This window comes from Musa acuminata, chromosome BXJ3-2, assembly GCF_036884655.1.
Source record: "Musa acuminata AAA Group cultivar baxijiao chromosome BXJ3-2, Cavendish_Baxijiao_AAA, whole genome shotgun sequence".
Taxonomy (NCBI): Eukaryota; Viridiplantae; Streptophyta; class Magnoliopsida; order Zingiberales; family Musaceae; genus Musa; species Musa acuminata.
The window spans coordinates 31,233,279-31,259,894 of NC_088350.1; the positions used below are offsets into that span (position 1 = coordinate 31,233,279).

The window sequence follows — 26,616 nt, forward strand, 5'->3', positions numbered from 1 at the left end:
AGGTCTGGGTGTGGATGCATATGTTGCTTCATTCTCAAGGCACATCAGCAGTCGGACAATCGATGGACCCCAAATTTAATATGCTAAATTAAATGATACATCACATGCCCAAGCAAGCTTCAAGTACAAGCAGTCCCCCCTATCAAATTATATATAATATATATATTCCTGGAAAGTGTATAGGGTACTGAGAAAACATTAATATGAACCAGAGAACAGGAGCTGCACCAGTTGTGCCCTATCCTGTTATGCTTTGTTTCTGCCTGTTTCTTTCGCACCGAGCCTGTTATGGAATCTTCACCCGTAGCAGCATTGAGATTTATTTGCGATCCACAGGGAGAGTGTCCCATAGGAAGAAGTGAGAGAAGATTGCCAGTGGTATTGCTTCTCCGATACTTCATCATGTACTCTTTTTCTTCTGAGCTTGCTTGATGTGTTGGCCCTTTTTAATTCATGTCTTTCCTCCCTGGAACAGCTTACATCTGCTGTTACGGTCTGGGTGTGCATGCATGTTAGCTGACCTTCTCGGCCATGAGAAGGTTAGAGAGAGTCGGTTAACTGCGCCGAGAGGACCACAGGATGCACTACACATAGGAGTTTGTGGCCTGTTTTTGACGTAGTTTCGTCAAGTACTTGGATACACACGAAACCCTAACATGGTCCACAATCATCATCGAAACCATTATTATAAGGGACGTCGTAGGGATGGATAGTAACTCATATATCGATCAAATCATAACTCACATCCGATGTGTGCCTAAACGCAAATACTTCTAAATTCCCATATGGCCTCCCAATCTTCTTCTGCCTCATTCTCTATGCACCATTCAATCACAAGCACTCTATGCTTCCCATCCAAGTCTCGTCATAGGAAAAGTGGGTACGTATGCCCCACCGGAACTATACATTGCTCGACACACGTAATGGTCATTAGATATCAATACAGCTTCCAGAACAGGGAGGAGGCTGAGCTCATGAGGATCTCACTAAAGCATGGCATCACCAGGAAACCGCATGCAGGCTGATGTCACTTCCATTAGCTTGGCATCGTTTTTGGATCAAAAATACGTTGAAAATTCCTAAACAGTCAGTTCATCTTTTGTGTGCTTTTCTCGGTGACTGCAATGATTGTTTGAAGCGTTACATGATAATGAAAGATCTCCACCCAAGAATACTAAGAACTCCAGCAGAGTTGTCTGGAACAAACTGTTAGGAAGAGACACAGTTGAAAGGTTCCATTTCCACCAGCCCATGGGCTACTCTGATCCACATAGCCAATTGTCTGCATTTTAGTGTGCAAAAATGGTCTCTTTTCCTGCATCAATTACCAGCACTATTTAGGCTGGAACTTTGCTTTTGATGGGAAGCAAAAAAGCACTCTCTGTATTCTTCTTGTGTTGCTTTGCCCTGACCGGCATGAGAATAAGTAGATTCATGAACTTTATTCATACGGAAATAATTGGTGATTCTACTGCTTCCTGGTTCATTCCAATTCCAGTCCTCTTATCTGTCTAGCATTGATGCTCGATTTTACTATGTTGTCGACTGAGCCCTTACATTTCGATGTAATGTTTGAACTTTACATGAATCAACGACCCAAGTCATGAATGTGTTTCTTGATGGAAATTTAATGATGCCAACCAAAAGGATTAATAAATGAAAATGGCTGTATCATGATCTATCTGGTACTTTGAACAGTAAGCTGTATATAATATTCCGATTCCCGTTCTGATGATGAACCAAATGCAGTTTTGATTTCTCACTACAGAGTGAGAAATTCAACTCTCTAAGAGTTGCTTGCATGACCTAATGTTTTCTTTCATGAGCTATGATAAGAGTTGATGCTCGATTTTAAGTTAATATATCAGTTTGCTGCATGTCTGTAATACAATGAAAGATTATAAATGACAGTCCTAGATTGGTTTGATTGCCGAACGGAACGTGACGATGTTGTCATGTTCATGGAGCGCCGACGGTCGATCCGCAGCACGGAAAGCATTAAAAGCTCAATAGCAAATTAGATCTTTGCATCCATAAAATACTCCTTTTGGTGTCGAGGGATGTGGATGTTTAACCATTAATCTTCAGTTGCTTTCTGAAACAAAACTTCTCTAAGAATTTTGGAAGATCCAAAGCTCATCTCATTCATCTAGCTGTAGAATTAATTCATAAATGTTGATCATGTCGAAATCTGTTGATGCTTGTAATCAACCTATACCTACAAAGAATCTTGTGTGCGTCTTCTTATTCTATTTCTTCAGCAATCAGACTCTCCGTATCCTCCTCCACTGCTCTTGTCCATTCGAGATGGATGCTGGAAGCCATGGTCGAACATGTCATGGCTTCTCGGAGACTTTCTCGAAAGCGATGCAGCTTCCTTGGAAACCAGTTCCTGGTCTCGCTGCGTCCTGCGTTCAAGCACCCGGTTTTGCTGTTGCATCACATGATGATACAGTGCAAGAGCGGCATCTTTTTGACGCTGCAGCGCCGACCTAGCACGATTCCGACGCCTGGGTTTTACAGAGGCCGCCGTGGTTTTAGCCTCGGCCTCTGCTCTTCAACCAGAGTACACTATTCGAGTACTCTGAATGAGATTATATTATTGTTAAATAGGAAGTAAAAAAAAAAATAACTCAGATTAAATTATTGTCGAAGGTTATTGAATTCATCAACTAATTTATAGGAAAATAATTATGTGCACTTATAGATTTTGTAATTACATTTTCCTTTTCGGTTATGTTTTTGGCTGGGAAGCTTTCACGAGGCCGAAGAAAGAGATGCTATTTCTCTGGAACGTCAAAGCAGGGAGAAGCCATCGACCGCTGTTTTTGAAGCAGCAGTCAAAACGAGGCCGCTTGCCGAACCACGCGTTGACCATATGTTGACCAAAACACATTTCGTCGACTCCCGTGTTGGCACGTGCAGACTCTGCAAGCTCGGGGCTCTCGTGCTTGACATGGACCAGCTTGGCACGTGCATGTATGATGAATCGATGGCAGTTACGTGGTTTCAGTCAAATATGACGGCTAGTTTCAGTATTCCTCCCGTTCTACAGGAGTCCAAAACCCGCCAACTTCGCAAACTGTCCAAGGATCATATAAAGGGTGGCTTGTAAATTCACTTTAAAATGTTGGAAGTAATTTAAATTATGTTTTTTAAAATGTAATCATCTTTTAAATAATTCACTTCCAAAATATTATTGTTCCTGAAAAAATAAGTAGTGACTTGGGAGGGATCTTTTACTAGGGTTCATATTCTTTTATTTTTGTTTAGGAAAATATTACAAGAAAAAGAAAACAAAATTTCACATTTAAACTTCCCATTAAAACAGTAGAACACACAGTGGCATTATCGTTATATGATCCGAATCCAAGACCTAATTCCACCGGCATGTTGTGCTCCGCTTGTGCCACTTCTTTCGTGTGTTCTTCCCCATCGCAATCGAACGAGCGTCAAAATCTTAACCCACAGAAAGGGAAATAAAATGGAAGAAGGGAAGAGAAGAAGCGCACAAAGAGAAGCAAAGAAGAGAGAGAGGTAATTGACTTCCCCTATCGATCTCTTCCTCCTTCCTTATAAATATGACGCCTCCCGTAAGCCATCTCCCCAAACACGAACAACATCAGCACCTTTTCCTGCTATCATTCTTACTCGATCTATTTCTTCTTCTTCTTCTTCTTCTTTTGACCTCACTCTCGCTCCATTCATTTCGATCTGCATGGGGTCGTTGCCTGATGCTCCGATCGTGCACAACATTCCAGTTGAATCGAGCGGCGGGCACCGGAAACCCAACCACCTCAATCTCCGCACGTCGTTCTCGTCAGCGAGCAACGGGAGAGTCCCAAGGGTGCGGTCGGACCGCCGGAGGATGGGCTCGGAGGGGAAGACGGCGCCGCCCAAGGTCGTCTGCGGGGACGCGGGCTACGTTCTCGAGGACGTTCCCCACCTCGCCGATTACTTGCCCGATCTGCCTGTGAGTTCCCTTTCGCTTTGCTTCCTTCGTGGTATTGTTTGATCTATTTTCCCCCCTTCTTCTTTGGATTGGAGAATTTTTTGAAAGTTGGTATCTTTTTCTCTGTTTTTGCGCCTTTATCTGGCTTTGTTACTCATTTGTTGCTCGATGAGCTTGCTGCAAATCGATTTCTGGTTTTCTGGCTCGAAGTTCATATCTTAAGCGCTCTTTATTGTTCCTACTGGCTTTTCTTTGTCGGATACTATTCGGTTTTTGATGTGGTCATGCCATAGTATCAGTGTTTCAGCTGCTACTTTAGTGCCTGCATTGTCTTATATTAAAAGGCTTTGTGCATTTTCCGCGCTTTATATCTCAGAGACTATTCTATTTCTGCAAGAGATAACGAATCTTTTCTTTCGTCCATCGACTTTAAGGCTGATACTTGTAATTTATTTTCGTAGACTTATCCAAATCCGCTGCAGAATAATCCGGCATACTCAGTCGTCAAGTAATTTCCTTTTCGTTTCCTTTTAGTCTGCCTTCTGCCCTCATTGGCACATTCCAAAGTCACCACACTGCTGCTATTTGTGGTTGCAGGCAGTATTTTGTGAATGCAGACGATACGGTGGCTCAGAAGGTGATATGTCAGATTAGTAGCTGTAATCTTTGAATTTGAAAATTGTGATTTTCAGATATCTCGTGCTGCATTAAAGAGAATTTTGGCACTGATTATAGTTTGATTCTTGAGATTTAGTTACCTAATTTCCCTCTCCCTCTCTTTTCTAAATATAGATTGTGGTTCACAAGGACAGCCCAAGAGGGACACATTTTCGACGTGCTGGGCCTCGTCAAAGGGTAGGGTCTCCTGCATGTTATCTTTTAGCAATTGTCAAAAATCATCTAAACTGATTTTTATTTTTATTTTTCCAGGTGTACTTCGAATCAGATGAGGTGCATGCTTGCATTGTAACATGTGGAGGTTTGTGCCCTGGGCTTAACACGGTGATCAGAGAAATAGTCTGTGGCTTATATGACATGTATGGTGTCCGCAAAATTATTGGGATAGACGTGAGTGTTTCCCTATTGAATTCTATTACTGAATGGTTTCATTTTGTTGACTAGGACTTGGTGTAATTTGTGGCTTCTAGCTTATGTAGCTTTTGTTCTTTTAATGAATCACAAATTACTAACCCATACCATTTCTGAAATCATGTCATGTTAGATACTTAATACTTGGAAACTGAAATTGTCTAAACTCTAGGATGACTGGGGTTGCATGACTACCAAGATCCATTTTGAATAGTTAACTATCTGACACAAGAACATTAGGTTCAGTCAATGGTCATTTTGGTTAGATATTGATCTTTACATTAAATCTTCTCCTCTTAATCACCTTGATAAATGTTTTTCTTTCTGTCAACTAATTTAGTTGGTGGCATCTATAGGGTGGATATAGAGGCTTTTATTCCTGCAACACCATTGACTTGACACCCAAGAGTGTCAATGATATTCACAAACGAGGAGGTACGATTCTTGGCACATCAAGAGGTGGTCATGACACTTCAAAGATAGTTGACAGTATCGAGGATCGTGGTGTTAATCAGGTTAGCAAGATAACATATACAATCTTTATGTTTTATTTTTATTTTTTAATCACAAACCAATATCCATAGATTAGGAAGTTACTTCTTTTACAACAGTATCAACAGATTATAACTCTTCTTTTTTATTATGCTAGGTCTACATAATTGGAGGTGATGGAACACAAAAGGGTGCATCTGTAATATTTGAGGTAATTATGAGAGTATATTTACTTCTAATCCTTCAGTTCCTAAAGGTCTTTAAAATTTCATCTATTATTATTGTGAAAAATAAAGTGTTGTTTTTATTTTGGCTCATTCTCTCATATTCCATTTTCAGGAAATTCAAAGACGTGGCCTCAAGGTTGCTGTTGCTGGGATCCCAAAAACCATAGACAATGACATTGTGGTACTTTCCTCTCCCTATTTTCTTCACACTCATTATTCATGTCAACTTTTGCTTTATTGATATTTATGTATTAACCATTTTTCCCATTGTGACCACTTAATCAGGAAATCGACAAATCCTTTGGTTTTGACACTGCTGTTGAAGAGGCCCAACGGGCAATAAATGCTGCACATGTCGAAGCAGAAAGTGTTGAGAATGGTATAGGTGTTGTGAAGCTAATGGGTCGCAATAGCGGTTAGTTGTAGCCCTTAACTAGCCTTGTGCAATCATGCATGCATATGTAGATTAGATTCAAAAGAGCTAATGACTACATATACATAAAATTGATTTCAAGCATTAGAAAGAATTATAATATCTGACTTTGCATGTTGCATGTTCCTATGCAACTAAATAAATTTTTGGGTAACATTATCAGACTAATTTGCTGGTTTTGAATCTCTTTAAGATGTTGAGGCATTATCAATTGTGTACCTTGATTCTGACTCACTTTTGGTTCAAAATGTTAATCGATGCTTGTAAGAGATGAGACTGGTCCCATGAATGAGTTAAAAGTAGTAAAGACATGATTGTTGTCATGGTACAGACATTTTAGTTGCCTCACTTTAGGCTGAGTGGGATCTACATGGTGTTTTAATCTCTTTGCATGTAACTTTCTTCAGGTCTTGTACTCTCTTTTGTTTTATCTATATTTTTTGGCTTTTATGTATTCTGCTTATTGTTATGTCAATTGTTCAAACATTTACTAATGTGTTGTATGATCTAATAATCTATGATGTATTAGCAGAAAATGTTCACCTTGATGTGAAATTTTAGTAGATAATTTAACACGATGATCTGGTAGCTTGTGCACATATCTAGGTTTAATGCATGTGATATACATGGAATTTGTCGGAAGGTTTCATAATACTCACTTACAAAGATGTGTAAGCCTCTGATCAATTCTTAGAACAGCCATATCAGTGTTGAATTTCCCAATTGCAAGGAAGCTGCATCTAATTATTACTGTTGGAGTGCTATCTTTTATAGTTGCTGATTCTGAACTATGATTGAGAGGCAATTATGGAACTAATAGTTGCATTACTAAATACATCTCTGTAGACTATCATCTCTACTAATGATCATTCAACTAATTTGATGATGCAGGATTCATTGCAATGTATGCTACTCTTGCAAGCAGAGATGTGGTATGAATTTTGTCTTGTTTGTTTTGCATGTCTGATCACTTTAATCTGTTTGTCAACTGCGCAATAATTGTCTGAGATGTTTCATTTTTCCTTGTGTATCAAGGTTAACATCTTCTTTTTCCTAAGAAGGTGTATAATTCTACTTTTTGTCCCCAGGATTGTTGCTTGATTCCTGAGTCACCTTTCCATATGCAAGGGAAGGGTGGACTTTTGGCATTCATTGAAAGGCGACTTAAAGAGAATGGCCATATGGTAATCGTTGTCGCTGAGGGTGCAGGACAAGAGCTGATCACTGAAAGTATGCGATCGATGGAGCATCAAGATGCTTCTGGAAATAAGCTACTTCTTGATGTTGGGCTGTGGCTGTCACATAAGATAAAGGTATCTTTTCTTATTCTGACTTCTAATAACAAGATCTCCTTAATAGTAGAGGAGTAGTATGTCTAAGGGAACATAATTGACACTGCCGGCCACTTTAGCATAGGGTTATCACAATTTGCAAAGTCATTAATCAATGTCTTTTCTACATGAGAAGGCTATCTTCAAGCTCACAATCCATTTCAACTATAAATAAGTGAATAGTTCTTTGAGAACTCTTTTTGAGCTGGAAATAATTGAACAGTCCTCCGACTACTCATTTTGACCTTGTGTGTACTGCAGGATCACTTTGCAAGAAACCAAAAGATGGCTATAAATCTCAAATATATAGGTATGTAGCATAGCAGAATTCTTTCACTGGATCTGACTCGCTTTAAGTATGATTCAATGTGAATTCATGTTTATATTGCAGACCCTACGTACATGATTCGTGCAGTTCCCAGCAATGCATCTGACAACGTCTACTGCACTTTGTTGGCCCATAGCGCATTGCATGGCACCATGGCAGGATATACTGGTTTCACTGTTGGTCCTGTTAATGGTAGACATGCTTATATACCATTTCACGTGAGTAGCATCTTTTCTTTTGCTTTTTTTTTTGTGTGTAGATGTTCTACGTAATTGGCATTAATTGGGTCGACTTCGATTTCAATGTTGGGAATGCTGAAGCTCTTTTCTGATTATAGCACTTTGTCCCACAATTTTCTGTTTCATGGTTATGCAGAGGATTACAGAGAAACAGAATAAGGTTGTGATAACTGATAGGATGTGGGCAAGGCTTCTTTCTTCGACTAACCAACCCAGTTTTATTAGCCAAAAGGACATTGAGGATGCCAAGAAGGAAGATGAGCCACCAACACTCTTATCGGACAAAGAGAATAGTCATGGAGTAGGGGTTGATTTCGACACCTCGGCTAATTAAGAACACCAGCTGAGACTAGTGCTCTTAAAATCTTCAGGCTATATTTGTCTTAATTGAGGATTAGATGCTTCTTGAAAGCATGCTTGTGCTTGAGCTATGTATATGGTGGATCTGATCGGATATGACTATCCGTTAATTTTCCGGGAATCAATTTGGCTGTAATTTTTCTGTTTCGTAAGTTAAAGTATCGATTGTTTTGATCAAAAGAGAATAAGGTTTTTTTGGATGTTACTGTTGTGAAAGAATTAAGGTATTTCAGTATTCGAATAAGATGAAGTTTACGAGCATTTATTTACTCGTTATGGGAATATGCATTTCTAAGTTGGAGGGCCTTTCAATTCGAAGCATCTTCGAACTTTATCCCACAACTTAAAAAGAAATTATATTTCTTTCCTGATTCCTTACCTCCACCAATTAGAATCGCGAAACCATCTTGGAATTGAAGTGATTGGCTTTTAAGACATGGCATAAGTAATTTTATTGTTTGATTCGATCCCTACTCTAAACCATAATATGCATTCTTATTAAAATCGATCTAACTAAACTGAAATCACAATCGATTGTTTAAGTTTTCAATTTCGGGCATTTATTTTTCTATTCATATTAAACCTAAATCAATTTAATGGATGTCTCGATTAAAGCTAGGGTAATTTTTCCAAATATAAACCTTTTATTTTTAATTTTTCCTAGTTACCATCCTCATTTTTTTATTTATTTTCATAGAGTATCCCTTATTTCTAAAATAAAAAGAAATTATCCTTAGCCTCCATACTATTGCACTTAGTCATGAGTCCCTACATACTCTCCACCCGTTCAATTACTTATTGATCGCGTGTTTTTATTATCGTCCTCACTTGCGATCGTCCACTTAGTGCTAGAGTTCAGCCAAGTTCATCACCCTTATCATTGTTCGCTTAATGAAGCGAAGGCTCTTGGGGACCTATTACGTATTAAATCACATTTGCTCTAATTATGTACAGATTTGTCAGGCATTGTACAATGACAAAGTGATAACAAGGGTTGGGCATGGGGAGTGGGCCAAAGGCCAAGGCCGAAGCCGACTCTCTCTACAACCAATAGCTTCACTGGTGTTCGCCATGGCATCAACGACAACAATCATAAGAACTTGTGTCGAACCCACGAGGATGACAATGAAGGTGAGGGTGTATGGGTGACAACAACGATGATGACATGCAGATGAGAACGACGAGGATAGGGGCGCGCAAGGAGATAGAGGAGGAGGAGATGATGATCAACAAGGGCGATGGAGGAAGAGGAGAGAGGAGTGACAAGATGGAGGTCACAAGGCAAAGGTTAAGGGTAATTTCATCTTTTTAAGAGATAAAAAATACTATATGAAAATAAATATTTATATATATAAATAAGAATTTGCCATTAAAATTAAGTGAGTCGAACTATAATGGGAGAAAAAAGAACCGCAGCTATTCATCTGTTGTTGGGTTAGATTGGAGGGAAGAAGAGATACGGCCCACTCGTACCTGTTTCAGTACTGGGGTTCATGTAAACCGAGACAAAAGTGACTATAACAGGACCAACAACGCCATCACCCTCCTCTCCCGTTGGGCCCCGCACTAAACGCTGCATGGAGCCCGCTGTCGTAGGGCCCTAACTCTCGGGTGACGACCACATCCCCACCGTTGATGTGGACGATAACGACTCCACGACGGACGGCCACAGATTTATTAGAGCCGGTAACAAAGAATTAGGACGCTCTTAATTCTTCTTCCTTGCCTTAAAAAGACCGGTGGGTGCGACGTCAGGGACGCCGGTCCCACGCTTTAACCACGTGAAAAGACGCGAGACTTGAGTCGCACTGCTGCTGCTGCTTCTGCCGCATCATGAAAAGGGCGTAACAGAAGTTAATGCACGGCTTCCTTCTCTCTTGCGTTTGCGGAAGACAGCAAAGCGAGCAAAGGGCTTTGCGGGTCCCCCAACTCTGTTGCCCTCCTCCGAGGGTGCTGCTGGACTCCGACCAAGAAAAATTCGAGTATCTTCATTAAATGATTTTTCCTATTTGATTACCCAATTATTATTATAAATTCCAACAACTTAACAATGCCAACCACCTGCAACCACTCCTGACATATACTTCAACAAACATATATATATATATATGTACAACAGTGAGATTGACGGGAGATGACATCGATAATTACAGGTTCAACATTGAAATAACAAGACAAAATAAGATTAGAAGAAGAAAGGTAGTAGCATAGACTCAGTGATAACGAAGCTTGAAAGCAATCGGAGCTACAAATTTCCACAGCCGCTCTAATCCATCTTCAGGTGTGTTTACCGATCACTTCACCTTCACTTTGTTTTCCTCCATCAGAATCCCCAAAACAGGCCACCGTTTTCTATGTACAAAGACACCACATCTCTCCGCCTTCGTTGTTTCTTCTGACGTCACTATTTATGGTCGTCCATGAAATCTACAGATTACATCACCAACTCCGACACCCACCCGACGTCGGGCGCCGGCATCGGCGGAGCCGCCTCCGCCCTCTTCGCCACGCAGCACTCTTTGCTCAGCTTCTCAAAGATCTTCGCCCTCAGGGCCCTCCCGGACTCCACTCTCTCCACTGGCTCTTCCCCCTCCGCCGAACCACCGCTCATGTCATCTAACCACGCGAGTCCGCCAACGCACGTCCCCGGCGTCGTTGGGATCGATGGCAGACCGCACAGATCGGCCCTGAACCCGGTTCCGGTTCCTCTTGGCGATCCGAACAGGGTGCTACCGAGTTGGAAGCCCCAAGAACTCGGCGCGGACTTCGCCTTGCTGAGCTGCAGCTGCCGCATCGAGGCCACGATCTCGTTGGGGGATGTTCCCAACGACCACGACGCCCGCCCGAGCGCCGCGGTGCTCGGCGACATCGGTGGGGAGTTCGAGGGCGAGGATATCGGCGGAGACATCAATGTGGAGGTTGGCGAGGAGGACATCAGGTGCTTTGAAATGTAAGACTCCATCGCCTGCTGGAGCAGCGGCGAGCCATCGTACGACTCCACCGTAGCCGATGCGTTGGTTGGCGTCTGCTGCTGCTGCGGGAGGACACGGAGCTGGTCAGGTGTGTGGGCGAAGAAGCAGACGCGGCGGCGGCAGGCGGTGCCATCCTTGCATGGCTGCGTCCGGTAGCGCGCGGGATGGAGCCAGCACTCGAACACCCCGTGGGCGAACTCGCAGGCGTCGCCGCGCTTGCAGCCGCCCTTGCGGAAGTCCGGACAGGCCGCGCCGGAGTAGTGGTACTTCCTGGGATCCCGGCGCCGAGCCTTCTCGCCGGGGTGAGCGAAGGGGCACTCTGTCCAGTCGTGGGAGCGCCCGCGCGCGCATCGGCGCACCTTGAACTCGTACATCCGGAACTCGTCCGACGAGTACACATCCACGGCGGAGGCCGGCTCCTCCACGTCCTCTTCCTCCGCTCCCGTCTCCTCGCCCTTGCACGAAAGCTGCCTCTGCAACGCTGTGAAGGTGGACTCCTCGAAAGGAAACTCTTGGCCACCAACACCCCCGCCGCCAGCAGCGGCGGTGACGTGATAGTCGGTCCCCGCCGCCATATTCTCGAAGGGCAATGACCACGGCGGGACGTGGACCGTGGGATAGCGAAGCTGCCCTCCGTCTCCGCCCGTCGTCGTCGTCATCATCATCATCATCGTCTCTCTCTCTCTCTCTCTCTCTCTCTCACACTACCAACCTTCTCTTTTGCCTACCTATTTGGGCGCAGGGCGAGATATCGGTGAGGGGGGAGGCGGTGATTATAAACTACTAGGGTGACCCTGGTTAAGGATCCATAACTGTGGTTCAGTTAAGCTACGTAACCGTGAACCAGGACGCCAAAAGTAACGGCGTTCGAAGGACCAAGGCGGTGCAGAGCAAGGTATAAAGCTCCGAGTGGTTCCGGAGGCAAACGGCGGGAGAGTGAGCGGTTAGCGGAGAAGCGGTTTAATGGTGGTGGTGGGACACGTGGAGGCAGTAGGAGGCTGTGTCAGGCCCGTACCAGTCTTTGGGCCCCAATCCCTTCGAACTCACCAGATTTATTTTCTAGTGTCATTATTATTACTGTTTTACTTCGACTCGTACGTTCACACTTGGTGCGGACTTCCGACCCCAACGAAGGCGCCACATCGATCGAGTCATGTCGAGTCGTTGCTTCGCTGTAGTGTCGTCGTTAATGTCGGTGCTCGCTGATATCGCCTAAGGAGCACGGTTAAAGAAGGTGGAGCCATTAATACGCTGTACGATTTAGGTAACGACGGTGGTGCCCCGGGTGCCTATTAGCCAAATCCCGTCACCGCAAGCTGCAGAATATTTTTATGTCTCCATACGGATGTGGCCAAGTCATTTACTCCAGCAGCACCCATGACTCGATACCACGAGTGACGAGACCGGTGCTGTGGGCCCAGTAGTTCCTGATACAGTATTTTACCCTCCTGTAGGTGACGAAATGTTTGTTTATTTCATGGCGAAACATGATGCGATCGACGGCATTCATGCACGCAGATTATGATGGACCATGGTAAGGAGCGCGCTGCCCGAATATAGAACAAGCAGCGAAACAAAACACTGCCACGAGACACTTCGCTTTAAAGCGAGGTGGAGGAGGAATCAATGCGGGACGTACGGCGTCGTGCCACGCGGCACGCCCATCACGAGGGATCAAAGGACAGGCAGCCGGAAGCGACGCGCAGGGCCACGCCGTGCCGCCACGTGGTCGACGATGCCACGCCTACCGGCCTCGCGATCCCCGTCCAAGGCTGCATCCTCTCATTATCGTGCCCCCACCCACGGGCTCGTCGATGAGGTTCTCTCTCTCTCTCTCTCTCTCTCCGAGTCGAGTTTGGAGGTTACCGGAACACGAAGGATGGCGTTTTAGGCGTGCCAGCTTTTTACGTACGCCGCACACTTTGCTTCGCCTAGGATGCGACCTTTATCCCTTCCGTAGGCCGGTAGACCGCAAGTCATTTCGCTTTTGGTGGGTCAGCCGTGGGTCCCGACGCGTTGTCTCCAATCGCAAGGTAGGAAGGCCAGCTGGGTGAACCAGGGGCGGGGTGGAGAAAACGGCGGTGAGGGTTGCGGTAGAGTAACCGAAGAGTGACGGCACTCGTTAGGAAGGATCCGCGGGCGCTGTCAGCCGTTGGTGACGCGGTCGGGTCACCGTGGTCAATGTCGTTGACTAACTCTGTAGCATTTGCTGTGCCAAGAACCGTAGGCTAACGTATCAGAGATCAGGAATAATATGAGGTCCCACTTGATATAATTAACATGCAGAAGAAGAGTTTAAGTATCTGGGACTAGCTTAGTCCAGCCAGATAAAGAAGAATGTAGGCTATTCTAGCAAGACATTTATTCCAAGGTTTATAAACTTTATAGGGTGAATACATGTATGGATGTGATTTGGATAAACACCAAGACATGTAATGTCAAGCCTACCTTCCAACTAATGGAAACTTTGCTGAAGATACTACAAATATAATGTCGAGCCTCGTATCTTCTGCTACAATCTACGTAAACAGTTCCTGTTGTCCTGTGTACTGGGAGCTGGCACACAGGCCCAACCTTCCTTTCTGAAGGCCGAAGAACATGCCATATTATCGTGTGATGAGGAGAGAGAGATGGAGAAGGGAAGGTGGCGAACTGTGTACTGGGATAAGACATGGAGACTTGTCCTCCCACAAGTTGATGCATCGAGATAATGTATTGTATGATGTATATAAACAATATTTTCTCTGACGGCTACAGTACCTGTAACGTAATATAGTGTTGTGTGGAATGGAAGGTGGCAGTAAAAAACATTATACAAGTAAAAAACAAATAGCACTTGTAGTGCAACTTTATGCTGTGCTCGATGGGGTTTGATCTTGTCCCGAAAGTATAAGATTATCCATGTGAATTATTAAGAAGAGGAGGCTGAGGGAGTGAGGCTAGTCATGGGTTGGATCTCAAGGTTCCGTTGTGTCTTCATGGTCGACCCGATGTGAGACTCGATCGATCTCATATGTGGTGTGCTTCTATAAGATCGATCTCATACGTCGAGAAAAATTTTTTGACTTGACGAGTGAATTGTAATGATATTAAAAATTCGATCTCAATGAAAGTTTGACATTTGTACCTACATAAGCAATCCGAGGGTAGGTGAGTCATTAATATTCATCATTATCTTGTTTAGCATGGCCATGCGAGCAACCAACTCGTATGTTCCCAACAGTGTTGATTGACCCGTCTCGACCTCTATTGTGTGGCGTCATCGATATGGTCTCAAGTGATACGGAGTCGATCATGTGTAATTTGCTAAGTCAGCGTCACTCCTTACGGGACACATGTCGAGTCATTTCACGTCGATTCTTTGGTAACTGTCAATTATCGCTTTGACCGGTGCATAAATATTCCTTATATGTTAAAAAAAAAATGATTGGAGAATGTATAGTAGGATAATTTAATCTATTGTATTGTATATGTTTGGATTATATATTGGGATATAATCGGGAATTCATATGATCAAATATTATTTTTTATATATGTATGATCATAGAAAAATTTATAAAACTAGCAAAATAAAAAAAAATAAGAAGTTTATGGAAACAAAAAAGGGAATGAGAAAAATCCCATCTTAGCAAAGAATAAACAATAAATTCCTCTTACAATTCCGACAATGTTTTTCCTCAAGTGGTGGTATTTTCTTGTAGCTCTTGTTAGTGAATTCCTGTCCATTTCATCTTAGTTTGTTTTGCAGGTAGAGTTCTATGAGAAGCTGACTGTTGTTAATGAGCAACCTCAGGTTGGTGAGCTCGAAGAAATCTACATAGGCTGTTCTTCATGCTCAGTAGCATTCAAGTGGTAGATTGCATTAATTTGACGGTGCTCTTTTCTTGCTGCAGGAGACTCAATGACCCGTGTTAAGATAGTTTTTGTTTGTCGGATGAGTAGTTTCTCAGGAAGTCAACCTATCGAAGTTTCTTCATGCGAGCGATTTTGCAAGGTTGTGATATGCTATTCGATAAGAAATCATCGGAAACGTTGGACATTATAATCAATGTCTGCCATACCGAATCGTACCGCCCGGTATGGGCGGTACGTACCGATCCGACAGGTCAGCAGTATGCGGACCGTCCGGTACCGATCCGCATTGTAGCAGTGCTACAGTGCTCGGTACACCGTACCGTACCGGTACTAAGCCCAGATCTACTGCTACAGTGCTCAGTACACCTGGGTGTACCGCTCGGTACACCGTACCGTACCGATACTAATCCCAGATCGAAATATCGGTACGGTACGGTATTACGAACCTTGATTATAATAACTATACTCGGATAAAAGAAATAATTATTTGAAATAGTAACTACACTCCCTCTTTAATAAGTTTGAATAAACGTAGAGGTGGTGGATGTAATACTACTTTATCGCTCATAAAAAAAGTTAGAATATCTATCTCAGATTTCCATTAACCTTATATTTTCTTTTCTTTCTTTCTTTCTTTCTTTTGTGTCTGTTTGTTGCTGTTAACGTGTGGCATTCCCAGTGCAGCTGAGAAGCCGACAGAGAGCTATCTTCGGAAAGATTTCCGGTAAGTAGAACACACAAAACATTACCAATTCTTTGTGGGCCGGCCCAATTTATTCTTCTCCAGCGGCCACAATCTCTCTCTCTCACTCTCTTGTCGGTGGGAGATGAAACCCTCCTACGCCTCCCACGCGCCGCCCAGCAACTCTTCGGCTGCGGTCGCGATGCACCCGCCGCCACCGGCCGCCGCAGGAGCGGTCGTCGAGGCCCCCGGCTTCCCCCAGCCCTACTACCTTCACCCTCACTCCCACCACCACCACCACCAGCAGCCACACCCGGCGCATCCGCCTGCTCCGCCGGTGGTCTACTCCAAGCCAGAGCAGCAACGGATCAAGACTCTCTTCGTCTCCGGCCTCCCGGACGACGTCAAACCCCGCGAGATTCACAACCTCTTCCGCCGCCGCCCTGGGTTCGACTCTTGCCAGCTCGAGTACACCGGTCGCGGAGATCAGGTCGCTGCTTTCGCCCCCTCTTTTTGTCTGGGGTTTTGATGCTTCCAGGGTTTTTGGTGTTCGATCTCCGTATTTTGTTGTTTGAAGAGTCCAATCTAGTGAAGTTTGTTCGGCTAACAGTGAGTATCCTTGATTTTTGTATATTGAACAATGACACGCACCTTTTTGGGCTGACACAGACAAAACTCCGTAGATGTTGCTTGTGTTATAGTTACTCTTTCGCGATCTTTTGTCCTATGTTGATCTGATATAATTATTATTTTTTCAATTACAGGTTGTTGCCTTCGCCACTTTTTTCAATCATCAATCAGCAATAGCGGCAATGAGCTCCTTAGATGTGAGATTTTGCTTGATTTATTCATTTCCGAAATATTATAGCTTATTCCTTTTACTGTCAAATTTCCTTTAGACGTGGAAATGCTTCAATGCACTTTGAGTGCGAATTCAATATTGTTTCTCCTTCTTTGATATTTAGCTCTTAGAATTTTTTTTTTTTTAATTGGGATATGTAATTGTTGACGTACTTGTAGATTTTGGTTTCAAAAGTGCTTTTCTGACCAACTCAATAGTAGTAGAGCAACTTCTTGACAAATTTTAACAATAAAACCAATGACAATGGTTGTGGTAGTGAAGGATGTGGTGGTGGCAGCTATAGTGGAGATTGAAACAGTAAAGGTGGCTAGCGATAGTGGTAATAGCATTGGTGGTGATGAAGATGGTGAGATAATGGTAATTGTTGGAGTAGCAGTAATAATATTGGTTGTTAATAGCGGTAGTGGTGGTGGTAATTTCGATGTCAGTGGATCGCAATAACTGATGGTGGTGGTGGTGTCAAATGGAAGCAATGGCAGCAGCGATAATGGTTGCGGCTGTTGACAATGATGGTAGCAGAGGTGGCGATCATGGTGATGACAGCCATGGTGGCCACAGTAGTAGCTATCATGACAATGGTGGTAATTCAATGATGACAATAACATTAGTTTCTATGCTAATGGCAGTAGTGATGGTTGTAATAGTGGTGTTGGCGGTGACGATGCCGGTAATAATGATGATAATTGATTGTTATTAGTGGAAGTGACGGTACTGGTAGTAGCGATGACAAGGGTAGTTTTGACCATAAATAGTGGTGGTAGTGGTAGATGACAATAACAGTACTAACTGTGATGTTGGTGGTGGCAGCATTGTCATGATGGTGACTGAAGCAGTGGCCGTGGTGATGGTGTTGCTGCTGCTGATGAGACGATAGTGGTGACAGTGATAATTTCTACAGTGGGAAGTTCAATAATCAAATGAGAGGGTGTTTATATTTATATAAAACATGGGCAAACTCTGTTCTGCTTGGAAATTGTAATTAGCAGGTGCTAACAGCTTAAAACTCCTTTTTTGCAAGATTTTTTGCTGAAATATTTATTTTTTTTAATCTCTGGCTTGGACGATGCATCTGCTCTCTGATATGAGGTACAACACACTGATACTGATAACCTTGGTCCGCATCATTTTCTATACCCTGAATGAATCAGTGAACCAAATTGTCTTAACACTCAAAGAGGTGGCAACTCTTGCTCTTTCTTTCAATTGTGACTGTTGGCTTTCTTTTACACATATCATATTGGCATGACACTCCTGAAAATAAATTCTCGCTGACTTAAATTCTCAAGTTAATCTTGATCAGAAACAAAAAATCATGAGAAATTGAAAAGCTAAAATTAAATAATCTAAAGTAGATTGATGACACTTAAATCTGTCCTATGTGAGTCTTGATTCATCTAATCCTAGTAACTAGCAACTACAAAATATCAGGGAAAATAAAGCTTCTTTTATTTTTCTTGTTTTCCTTCAATGTCACATGAGTTGGTGTGCCAAGGTGATAAAGTGTTAATCACCTGATTTCACTGAGCCCCACAAAGAAGCATATGACAAGCAGGGATAATAGCAGTGCCAACTGGACTTAGCCAACCCTCAAAATTAAATAAGGATAATGCACTATTACGTTAACAATGGCCAATAGTACTTCCGACAATTGCATACATGTTTTTGGAATGATCTTTGATCAGTTTTAGGTGCTCAATCTAATCTATAGTAATTTAAAAGCCACCTAAAAGAATCTTAGATTCCATACACACACAAAGGCATAGTTATATTTGTAATTTTCCTTTTCTTGATGAAGTATATCTGATCAACTTATGGAATATGTTCGACAGACAACTAAACATGTACTTATTTACTTCGGATATTTAGGCCATCCGTTTCTGGATGGTGGGGCCTTATCAGTGGAGAAAAATGTCTCTGTAACTATTCAAATATTGAAAAATCTAATGAATAACTTGATAATCTCTAACAGATAACAGCCGTTTATGTACACAACTTGATGGCATTTTGGAACTTTATTAGTTTATCCTTGTGTCTCTGGATCCTAATCTCCTAACAGGCAACAACTTTAATGTCTATGTGTCAGTGCATATCTTGATGAAACTCTCCAACAGGCTGTAATTGCACTTTGCATATAAGTTGGCCTATCCGAAGTCTGAACTTAAATATATAGTACTTGTTAAATTAGAGCAAACAAACAGCTACAACTGTGGCTATGTTACTCCCATCTATTGCATTTATCATCTTAGGGTCTTTATTCTGATTCTTTATGATGTATCTTTTTTAGGGGGTTGTTTTTGATCCTGAAATTGGAGCTACCCTGCATATTGAGTTGGCCAGATCAAATTCTCGAAAGCGCTCACGGGGTATGTAGAATTATTCTTTATTAATGCAAATGAGAAATGTTGCCAGTAGAAAATGATTTTGTTATTAGTTCAGGCGTTGACTACTTGTGAATAGTATATATCCTGAGCAGATTGTTCATCAGATAATATGGTTGTTTGTTGATATAGGAGTTGGTGCCTACACGGTAATTGACAAACGGGTTAAAGTTACAAATGATGATCAGGAGTTATTTAGTGATGATGGTAATGAAATGTTTAATTGCTTGAAGTCAGGATTATGTCTCCTTTGATCCATTAATGAAATACTATATTGTTATCATAGATCTCTTTCTCTGTTCCCATTTTATAAGTTTACTGTTATTTTTGTTCTCATCACTTCAGCTTCCACATAAATTTTACTGAGGATTTGCATGCTACATTTCACCATAAGACACTAACACCATGTGTTGATTCTCCAACTCACTTGCACATGTTTTTGACACATTTGCACGTCAGGAGATGGTGGATCTGATGAACCATCAGGCACAGATAATGATAATCCCAGCAACAAGGATGCTTTAGCTGCAGTAAAGAGGTCAAAATGCACTTCAAATGCACATGGTTACTTATGTTAGATTGTATTTACTATTATCGTGATTTTTTTTTGGTTTAGATCATCCCAGATATATGACTGCTTTAATATAAACTAGCAGATTGTTAGGTTTGGTTTAATTTTCTATTAGTTTAACTTTGTTTATTTCTATTGAAAGCAGTGAGGGGACCGTTGTTATACCTGATGGTGCTGATGGTACATTCAATGTAAGTTATCATACTGAGCTTTGATCTTATTTCAATATTCGTTTCAAGTACATCTTTTGGTACCAGGTCTATTCCCAATATTATCAGTCTGGTAATAGCAGACCGTAAGTCCTTTTTGTACACTTGTATAATGTGAGTTTCTTACTAGAATGGTATCAGATCAAGAAAAGATTTATGGTTATTTTTGGGTTCTCTTACATTGAAAATTTCCATATGATCTGGTATGTCATATTTCTATATTTCCATATTGTCCCTGGATTTCCAGTACAATAACTTTATCGTTCTTTGTCATCTTTTAGTGAAGATAGAACTTATAGACTTAGCACATTGTTAGTGTCTGGAGAAAATCACTAGCTGGTGGTTAGGATGATTAATTTTGCTTATTCTTTTTTTTCCAAAAGAAAAACACTATGTTAAGAAAGAAAACTATTACATCCTAAGCCCTGCTCATCAGAGCTCAAAAAGGAGGATAGAGAAGGGGGCCAGTTGTCCCTTCACAAAACCTCTATCCTATTAGATTTGGCATGATTATTTAACCAATGAGCACACCGATTAGCTTCTCTACGAATGTAAATCACCTTCCAAGCCTGAAGCTTGCTTAAAAAAACAAAAAGGTTACTAATTAGGTTGGTAAAGTTCCATGGTGGTTTGTCCTCTTGATCAAGGACTTGTACAATTTGGAGAGCGTCAGTTTCAATCTCCACAGACAAGAATCCCTCATCGATTAATTTTGCTTGTCAATCCAGAATAGTAATGAAGTGATTTCATATCTGTCACCTCATTTGGAAAGATCACTTTGGCTGATAGACAAAGAACTTCTTCATGTTATCTTGCTATCTGGTGTGTCATGCTTTTTATTCCTGCAATTAACTGTTACATGTGTGTATTCATTTTAGGCATTCTGAAAGTTGACATTCATGGTCATTCTCATGCTGCAGGATCACACAGATATTCCACCCTGTTCTACATTGTTCATTGCAAATCTGGGTCCTACTTGCACTGAAGAAGAACTAAAGCAAGTCTTGTCTAAGTAAGTTTTGATGCTTCCTACAGCTTCTGAGTGAACAATTGCTTTGTTTTTCTCTTTGTTTGACTGGATTGCATCAATAGTTTGTCTTAATTTTGGTTAACTGTCTAGATACTCTGGCTTCCATATGCTTAAGATGCGGGGAAGAGGTGGAATGCCTGTTGCTTTTGCTGATTTTACGGTACCTATGCTGTTTGTTATATTGCATTAGTTTGACTTGTAGAATGTGTTGCTTCTTTTAAATTGTCATGTTTCAAGTTAATGGTTCACTTGGACCATTTGTTTTCAAACCTTTGTGGGAACTCCCATTGTGTTCTTAATAAGAATTATTCTAGTTTTGCTTGGAAAGAGAAATTCTAACTAGATAATGAGAGTCAGTATTGTATATTTGCTTGAAGCATTAGGGGGTTGCTGATGTATATATTTGCTTTAATTGTTAGTGTCAAACCACATCAAAATGACTATAAAATAGTTTCTCTCAAGCTTTGATACTTTTGAATATAACTCACCATAAAGTCTCCTCTGACAAAGAGAAAGCTTCATTGCAGGACACTGAATCATCAACCGCTGCAATGAATGGTCTTCAGGGCATTTTGCTGGAATCATCTGACCGTGGTGGTGTGCATGTGGAGTATCCTCTGTTCTTAGTCATGGCATCTCTAGTGTAGTATAAATCCTTCATATGCTCACAAGCTTTCCTGAATCCATGTTTTGAGACTCTCTCTCACAGAGAGATTGCTTCTCCATGAATCCTTTGGCTGACAACCAGCATAATCTAGGTTTTTCTGAGGTTCTTACTCTTACAATTGCAAGCTCCTTAAGTATCTTAATCTCTAGCATTTGTCATCTTGGTTTGCTTCTCTCGGATGAAGCTTTCACCATTGTTTGTACTTGCTAAGAATTTCCTTAAGTTTTTCAGATATGCGAGGTCGAAAATGAGAAAAAGTTAGTCGTGCCATTGAAGAGCCAACTTCCATCTCTGCACTGAGCTGGTTTTATTGTCAAGATTCGAGTAAACTGGTGTGCCTTGCAGTACACACATGACTTATTCCCTAATGATCTCAATGTTTTAGGTAAACATTTAGCTTATAATTGTGTGTTCTAACTTGTAAACTATCCGCCGGCCTTATTGTATCCAAATAACGAAGACAATCATTCAATATTAGCCGAATTATTCCACTGGTTTCTGCCTGCTACCCTTTGATATTTCCTCTTTCCATTCTTGCACAACTCTAAAATAGTCCTGAATTATGATGTTGTGCTGGTGAAATTTCTTAGGTTAATGAATGATGATATGGAAGCTTATTGGTCAGTCTTTCCTCGTCCTACTTGCAAGATGCTGTAAATATCGTCTGGATTCACTGCAGAAAATTCAATTGTTTAACGTATATGCTGAAACTTAAAACGACAAGCAAAGGCCTCATCTTCCACGTCCAAACATCCATCTACATCAATTTCTGATGTCTTCGCTATATCCTGACCATTTCATTATTACTAATTCAGTATAATTGATGACATATTTTTGTAGAATTCGTGCATGAAGCTGAGGTGGCAATTTCAGCGGGCCCATGTGTCAATACCATGAATAAAAGGTGTTCATATATAGAGTATTTATTCTAAGCTCATCAAGTACATCGAAAAAGAATCTCGTTGAACGTCGTGCTGGTGATCTCATTACAACCGTCTGATGCAGATTCTAAGACTCAATCACAGGAATGCCCTTCCCTTGCTATTTTCGTAATAACAAACTCCGCAGGAGAATAGAATGCCGTCATTTCGTGACATTAACTTGCATTAACGTAATTAATCGAATTGGCTCGAGGCCAGGACGAGCCGCTAGGGTTTTCCTTCTCGAGCTCGCTCTCGCTGTCCCTGCCGACGCAGTAGAATTCCAAGCTTTACGCTAACTCTTGGGGCTTCCTATCCATACTGGCACGTTGGGTTCTTCCGTGGCGATCGAATCGTTCTAGTCGTTGATCCATTGCTGGGGTTTGGGGCGGTGTTTCCTCGGTCCTCCGACGCCGATGGCTAGCCTCAACCCCTTTGATCTGCTGGCGGACGACGATAACGATGATCCTTCTCATTTTATCGCTATTCAGCAACAAAAAGTCGTCGCCAAGAAGCCACCCGCTTCTGCTGCGGCGCCGGCGTTTCCGTCCAAGCCTGTCCCTCCTACCCAAGCAGGTATTTGTCGCTCTTCTTTTTCCTTGCCGATTACTTGATGTTAGAACCGTTTACGATCGGAAGTTGGTATATTCATTTTATCCTTGATCTAGTTTTGCTCTATACAACCATGAAATTCATCTTTTTGTGTGCTTGGATTCTCAGTGAGGGAGGCTAGGAGCAATGCTGCACCACCTTCTCGTGGTGGCGCTGGCTGGGGTGGGACAGGGCGTGGTAAGGGTGGGAGAGGAGGTAGGGATTTAGGATATGGGGAGATGAATGGATTTTCGAGGGGTTACGGGGGCGTTGTTTCTGAAGAAGGGGATGCTGATAAGCCTTCTGAAAGGGGACGTGGTGGATATGGGTCACAACGACAGTTGTTTCGTGGTGGTCGACGGGGTGGATATGGTAATGTGAATGGAGAAGGTGGGATTGACTCCGAACGACCCCCACGGAGGATCCATGAGAGACACAGTGGATCTGGTCGTGGTTATGAGATGAAGCGTGAGGGCGCAGGGCGTGGGAACTGGGGCACGACTTATGATGATTTGATTGCAAAGTTAAGATTTGTCTTTTATTATAATGCCACTCACAGTAGATTGTTTGTTTATTCGTGCTGATTTGAGTAGCGTCCAATTAGGGTGAGTGAAAAAGACTCAAAAATGGATGAGAAGCTTGCAATTCCTTATAAGCAGGCAGAAGAGGATGATAGACTGCCAATGGAGGTGAATAAGGAGGCCTCAGCAAATGAGAACGAGGAAAAGGTACCTGAACATAAGTTATTTTGTCATCTAATTTGTTGCACTTGTTTGTCCTCCTTTCTTCTAGAAGAAAGAAAGGTTGGATAGCTTTTGATGATGATTTTATAAATAAATCACATCAATGTCTTTTCTTTGTTTCTGATAATGGCAGTTTTTCCACATACTTGTTTATTGATATAAATGACATGAGAACCATTACCTTAAAACAAATTAGGAGGACATTATTTAGAGTCCAATACTGAACATACTTAGGGGGTTGAACATGTTGACCGATTGCCTTATTGAACACTTTGCACTATGTTACACTAGGCAAGGGTTGATCTCCTCTAGATCACTATTGCCTTTGAGAGAACTAAATGGCTTGCTTTAAAGTTCTTGAATGTGCCACTTTGGTTCCGTTGCAGGTATATACTAAAGACTACTTACAGCCCTATCTTTGAAATTTTCTTTCAACAGCAAAATGTTTCTTGCAAGAAGGGCTTTGGAAATTTTATGCTTTCAGCTTTCTTTATTTGTTTCAGAGTAAGATTCTTGAGTTTTTATTTATCGAGCCCATATAATTTGCCAAATTGAACGACGAGGAAGATTATTTTGTAACGTAGTTTGGGTTCCTAGAACATGGTGCTATCTTTTGATGAATTAAATTTCTGGAATGATCTGACTCATGCCTATGGCCGATCCAAAAGGTCTTGCATGGTGTAAACCAAAAGCATATGCAAGTGTTCTTAGTCACTCGGCCAGGTTTAGGCATGTTTCTTTTGGTCATGTACAATTCAGATAGGTGCCGCATATTGCACCATCCTATTGGTATATGGTAATTAGAAGTTTCCAATTAGTGTCTTAAGCTTGGGCTTCTTAGAAGTTTGTTGCCAGAACATCCTAGGTTTTCCAATATGTTAACTTTTAGAAAAGTCTGCTTCTTCTATGAGCCATTGTTTACACCTATACTCTGACTACTTTTTGCTTCAGAATTCTAGGTACTGATATATCAGCAATATTGATGGTTTATGGTAGAAAGACATGATATTAATTTTTTTTGGCATGAATTTGATTATGAATCATATTTTCTATGTTTTGAAAAGTGGCCACAGTATGTTAACTGTCAAAAGTCCAGAAAAATATCTAGTCAACTGCAAAAAGAAAAGAGTCAAAAAAATAATTTGATAAATATTGTTACAGACAGATTATTGTATTTGTACACGTTAAGAAGCTAACATGTTACAAGAAACATACAAGTTTTGTACATCTAAATTTATATGATATGTATACAAAAGTTTTTGTCATAGATACATATCTACTATGTGTTGACTTGAAGTGAATGTCTGAAATTATGATTTGAATATAAAAGAATCTAGTTAAACCAGTTAGCTTAGATTTATTTTATATTTGTTGAGGTTTTCTTTCAGAACCTCTTTGAGTAGTGGACTTGTGCAATTTTCTTTTGGGTTGGAAATACGTGCTGCCATTTTTTCCGTTTGATGGCATGGTTGGGCCTTATTTAGCTGTTGGACTGGTTGATGTAGGAAATGACTCTGGAAGAATACGAGAAAATAAAGGAGGAAAAACGGAAAGCACTACTTGCAATGAAGCCTGAAGGGAGGAAGGTGGAAATTGACAAGGATTTTGAGTCCATGCAGCAGCTGTCTATTAAGAAAGGAAATGATGATGTATTTGTTAAATTGGTAAGCTTAGTCACCTGCACCTTTTGTAGACTCCACCCGTCCAATGCATTGTAAATTATATTTATTGTTCTATGTTATTAATAATTTTAATAGGGTTCTGATAAGGATACGGGAAGAAGGAAAGATAATGATCATGAGGAGCGGGGAAAAAAGGTATTTTTTGTTTTACTAATTATGTTTGACTTGAATAAACCAAACCTGTTCTACAATTGAGTAATTTATTTTCCTTTTTTAGCATGTGCCTATTCCTGAGTTTCTGAAGCCAGCTGAAGGGGAAAGATATTACAGCCCTGGTGGTCGTGGCTTTGGTCGTGGGAGAGGCCGAGGTGATCGTGGATCAATCTGGAGCGAGTTTGCTGGTGAGACAGTGATCTCCGTTTCATCTCCTTCTCTCGAGGATCCTGGACAGTTCCCTGCCCTTGGTAGGAAGTAGAATTTTAGTATGACAAGCCTCTTACTATCCTTGCAGCTTTAATTCTATCTGTTATCTATTGAGTTCAACCGTCAGGGTTTGCTTTATCTGCATAAAACATATCCCGTTTGATTGTTCTCTGCTATGTGGTATTATGAGGGCCATGTATTTTATTGTGCTTGCATTCATGTCGAGATTATCTTGCATGGCATTCATGTTTGTGGTGGACCAGCATATGGATTGGGCCAGAGAACACATTAGTCCTGAAATATCTTGTTTTTTCGGTGGACCTATATAGGATCGAGATTGCGAGGATACGTAGATTTTACCCGATCCGATGCTACCCAACTTAGACCTGATCTGTGTGGTTAATTGAGTTGAATTGGCTGCTAAGCCAGGTTTTGCTTTTATAGAGCCCAAATCAGATTAGAGATTTTTGGGGAGTAACTAATTGTCAAGTCAATGTTGATGTACTTGAATCTTCCTGCTGCTCATTTTTGCATTCTGTAGCCCATTTCCCTGAAATAAGGAAGTATATAAACTGTTTCCAAAATATTATGTTCTGGTTTCTGCCTGACTAGTTATCTTTTACATGGTAGATAAGTAAAG

General features: G+C 41.6%; 4 protein-coding genes across 6 annotated transcripts; 3 read left to right on the forward strand and 1 right to left on the reverse strand.

Annotated features, from left to right (window-relative positions):
* The first annotated feature begins 3,410 nt into the window (after positions 1–3,410).
* Positions 3,411–8,720, forward strand: LOC103975363 (ATP-dependent 6-phosphofructokinase 6). 2 transcript variants are annotated; one of them, XM_009390310.3, is made up of 15 exons: positions 3,411–3,537; positions 3,762–3,973; positions 4,414–4,460; positions 4,550–4,589; positions 4,745–4,807; positions 4,883–5,020; positions 5,398–5,556; positions 5,691–5,744; positions 5,873–5,941; positions 6,046–6,175; positions 7,085–7,125; positions 7,282–7,506; positions 7,786–7,834; positions 7,916–8,070; positions 8,228–8,720. In XM_009390310.3, the coding sequence occupies exons 2-15, from the start codon at positions 3,869–3,871 to the stop codon at positions 8,423–8,425; spliced, it is 1,473 nt and encodes a 490-aa protein (XP_009388585.2). In that variant the 5' UTR covers positions 3,411–3,537; positions 3,762–3,868; the 3' UTR covers positions 8,426–8,720. The 2 variants fall into 2 exon arrangements, with proteins under 2 accessions (XP_009388585.2, XP_009388583.2); XM_009390308.3 differs by lacking the exon at positions 3,411–3,537 and having other exon boundaries at positions 3,597–3,973; positions 8,228–8,651.
* Positions 8,721–10,532: 1,812 nt separating this feature from the next.
* LOC103975362 (zinc finger CCCH domain-containing protein 2-like) lies at positions 10,533–12,177 on the reverse strand. Its single transcript, XM_009390307.3, has one exon. The coding sequence runs from the start codon at positions 12,092–12,094 to the stop codon at positions 10,886–10,888; it is 1,209 nt and encodes a 402-aa protein (XP_009388582.2). The 5' UTR covers positions 12,095–12,177; the 3' UTR covers positions 10,533–10,885.
* A 3,880-nt stretch (positions 12,178–16,057) lies between these two features.
* Positions 16,058–22,168, forward strand: LOC135631650 (U1 small nuclear ribonucleoprotein A-like). 2 transcript variants are annotated; one of them, XM_065139392.1, is made up of 10 exons: positions 16,058–16,450; positions 16,725–16,787; positions 19,107–19,185; positions 19,333–19,407; positions 19,663–19,738; positions 19,917–19,962; positions 20,901–20,992; positions 21,101–21,170; positions 21,538–21,620; positions 21,909–22,168. In XM_065139392.1, exons 1-10 carry the CDS (start codon positions 16,106–16,108, stop codon positions 21,937–21,939), a joined length of 960 nt encoding a protein of 319 aa, XP_064995464.1. In that variant the 5' UTR covers positions 16,058–16,105; the 3' UTR covers positions 21,940–22,168. The 2 variants fall into 2 exon arrangements, with proteins under 2 accessions (XP_064995464.1, XP_064995463.1); XM_065139391.1 differs by having other exon boundaries at positions 16,060–16,450; positions 19,660–19,738.
* Positions 22,169–22,772: 604 nt separating this feature from the next.
* On the forward strand, positions 22,773–26,201 carry LOC103975359 (RGG repeats nuclear RNA binding protein A). The gene is made up of 6 exons (XM_018820511.2): positions 22,773–23,173; positions 23,318–23,711; positions 23,793–23,916; positions 25,437–25,595; positions 25,689–25,748; positions 25,831–26,201. The coding sequence occupies exons 1-6, from the start codon at positions 23,014–23,016 to the stop codon at positions 26,026–26,028; spliced, it is 1,095 nt and encodes a 364-aa protein (XP_018676056.2). The 5' UTR covers positions 22,773–23,013; the 3' UTR covers positions 26,029–26,201.
* Positions 26,202–26,616: the final 415 nt, after the last annotated feature.

Coding starts and splice junctions, on each gene's coding strand:
- LOC103975363 (XM_009390308.3), top strand. CDS start 3,719: ATGGGGTCGTTGCCTGATGCTCCGATCGTGCACAACATTCCAGTTGAA. Junction 5,021..5,397: donor GCAAAATTATTGGGATAGAC/GTGAGTGTTTCC, acceptor TGGCATCTATAG/GGTGGATATAGAGGCTTTTA. Junction 5,557..5,690: donor AGGATCGTGGTGTTAATCAG/GTTAGCAAGATA, acceptor TTATTATGCTAG/GTCTACATAATTGGAGGTGA.
- LOC103975362 (XM_009390307.3), bottom strand. CDS start 12,094: ATGATGATGATGATGACGACGACGACGGGCGGAGACGGAGGGCAGCTT.
- LOC135631650 (XM_065139391.1), top strand. CDS start 16,106: ATGAAACCCTCCTACGCCTCCCACGCGCCGCCCAGCAACTCTTCGGCT. Junction 16,451..16,724: donor ACACCGGTCGCGGAGATCAG/GTCGCTGCTTTC, acceptor TTTCAATTACAG/GTTGTTGCCTTCGCCACTTT. Junction 21,621..21,908: donor CGTGGTGGTGTGCATGTGGA/GTATCCTCTGTT, acceptor TAAGTTTTTCAG/ATATGCGAGGTCGAAAATGA.
- LOC103975359 (XM_018820511.2), top strand. CDS start 23,014: ATGGCTAGCCTCAACCCCTTTGATCTGCTGGCGGACGACGATAACGAT. Junction 23,917..25,436: donor CAAATGAGAACGAGGAAAAG/GTACCTGAACAT, acceptor TGGTTGATGTAG/GAAATGACTCTGGAAGAATA. Junction 25,749..25,830: donor ATGAGGAGCGGGGAAAAAAG/GTATTTTTTGTT, acceptor TTCCTTTTTTAG/CATGTGCCTATTCCTGAGTT.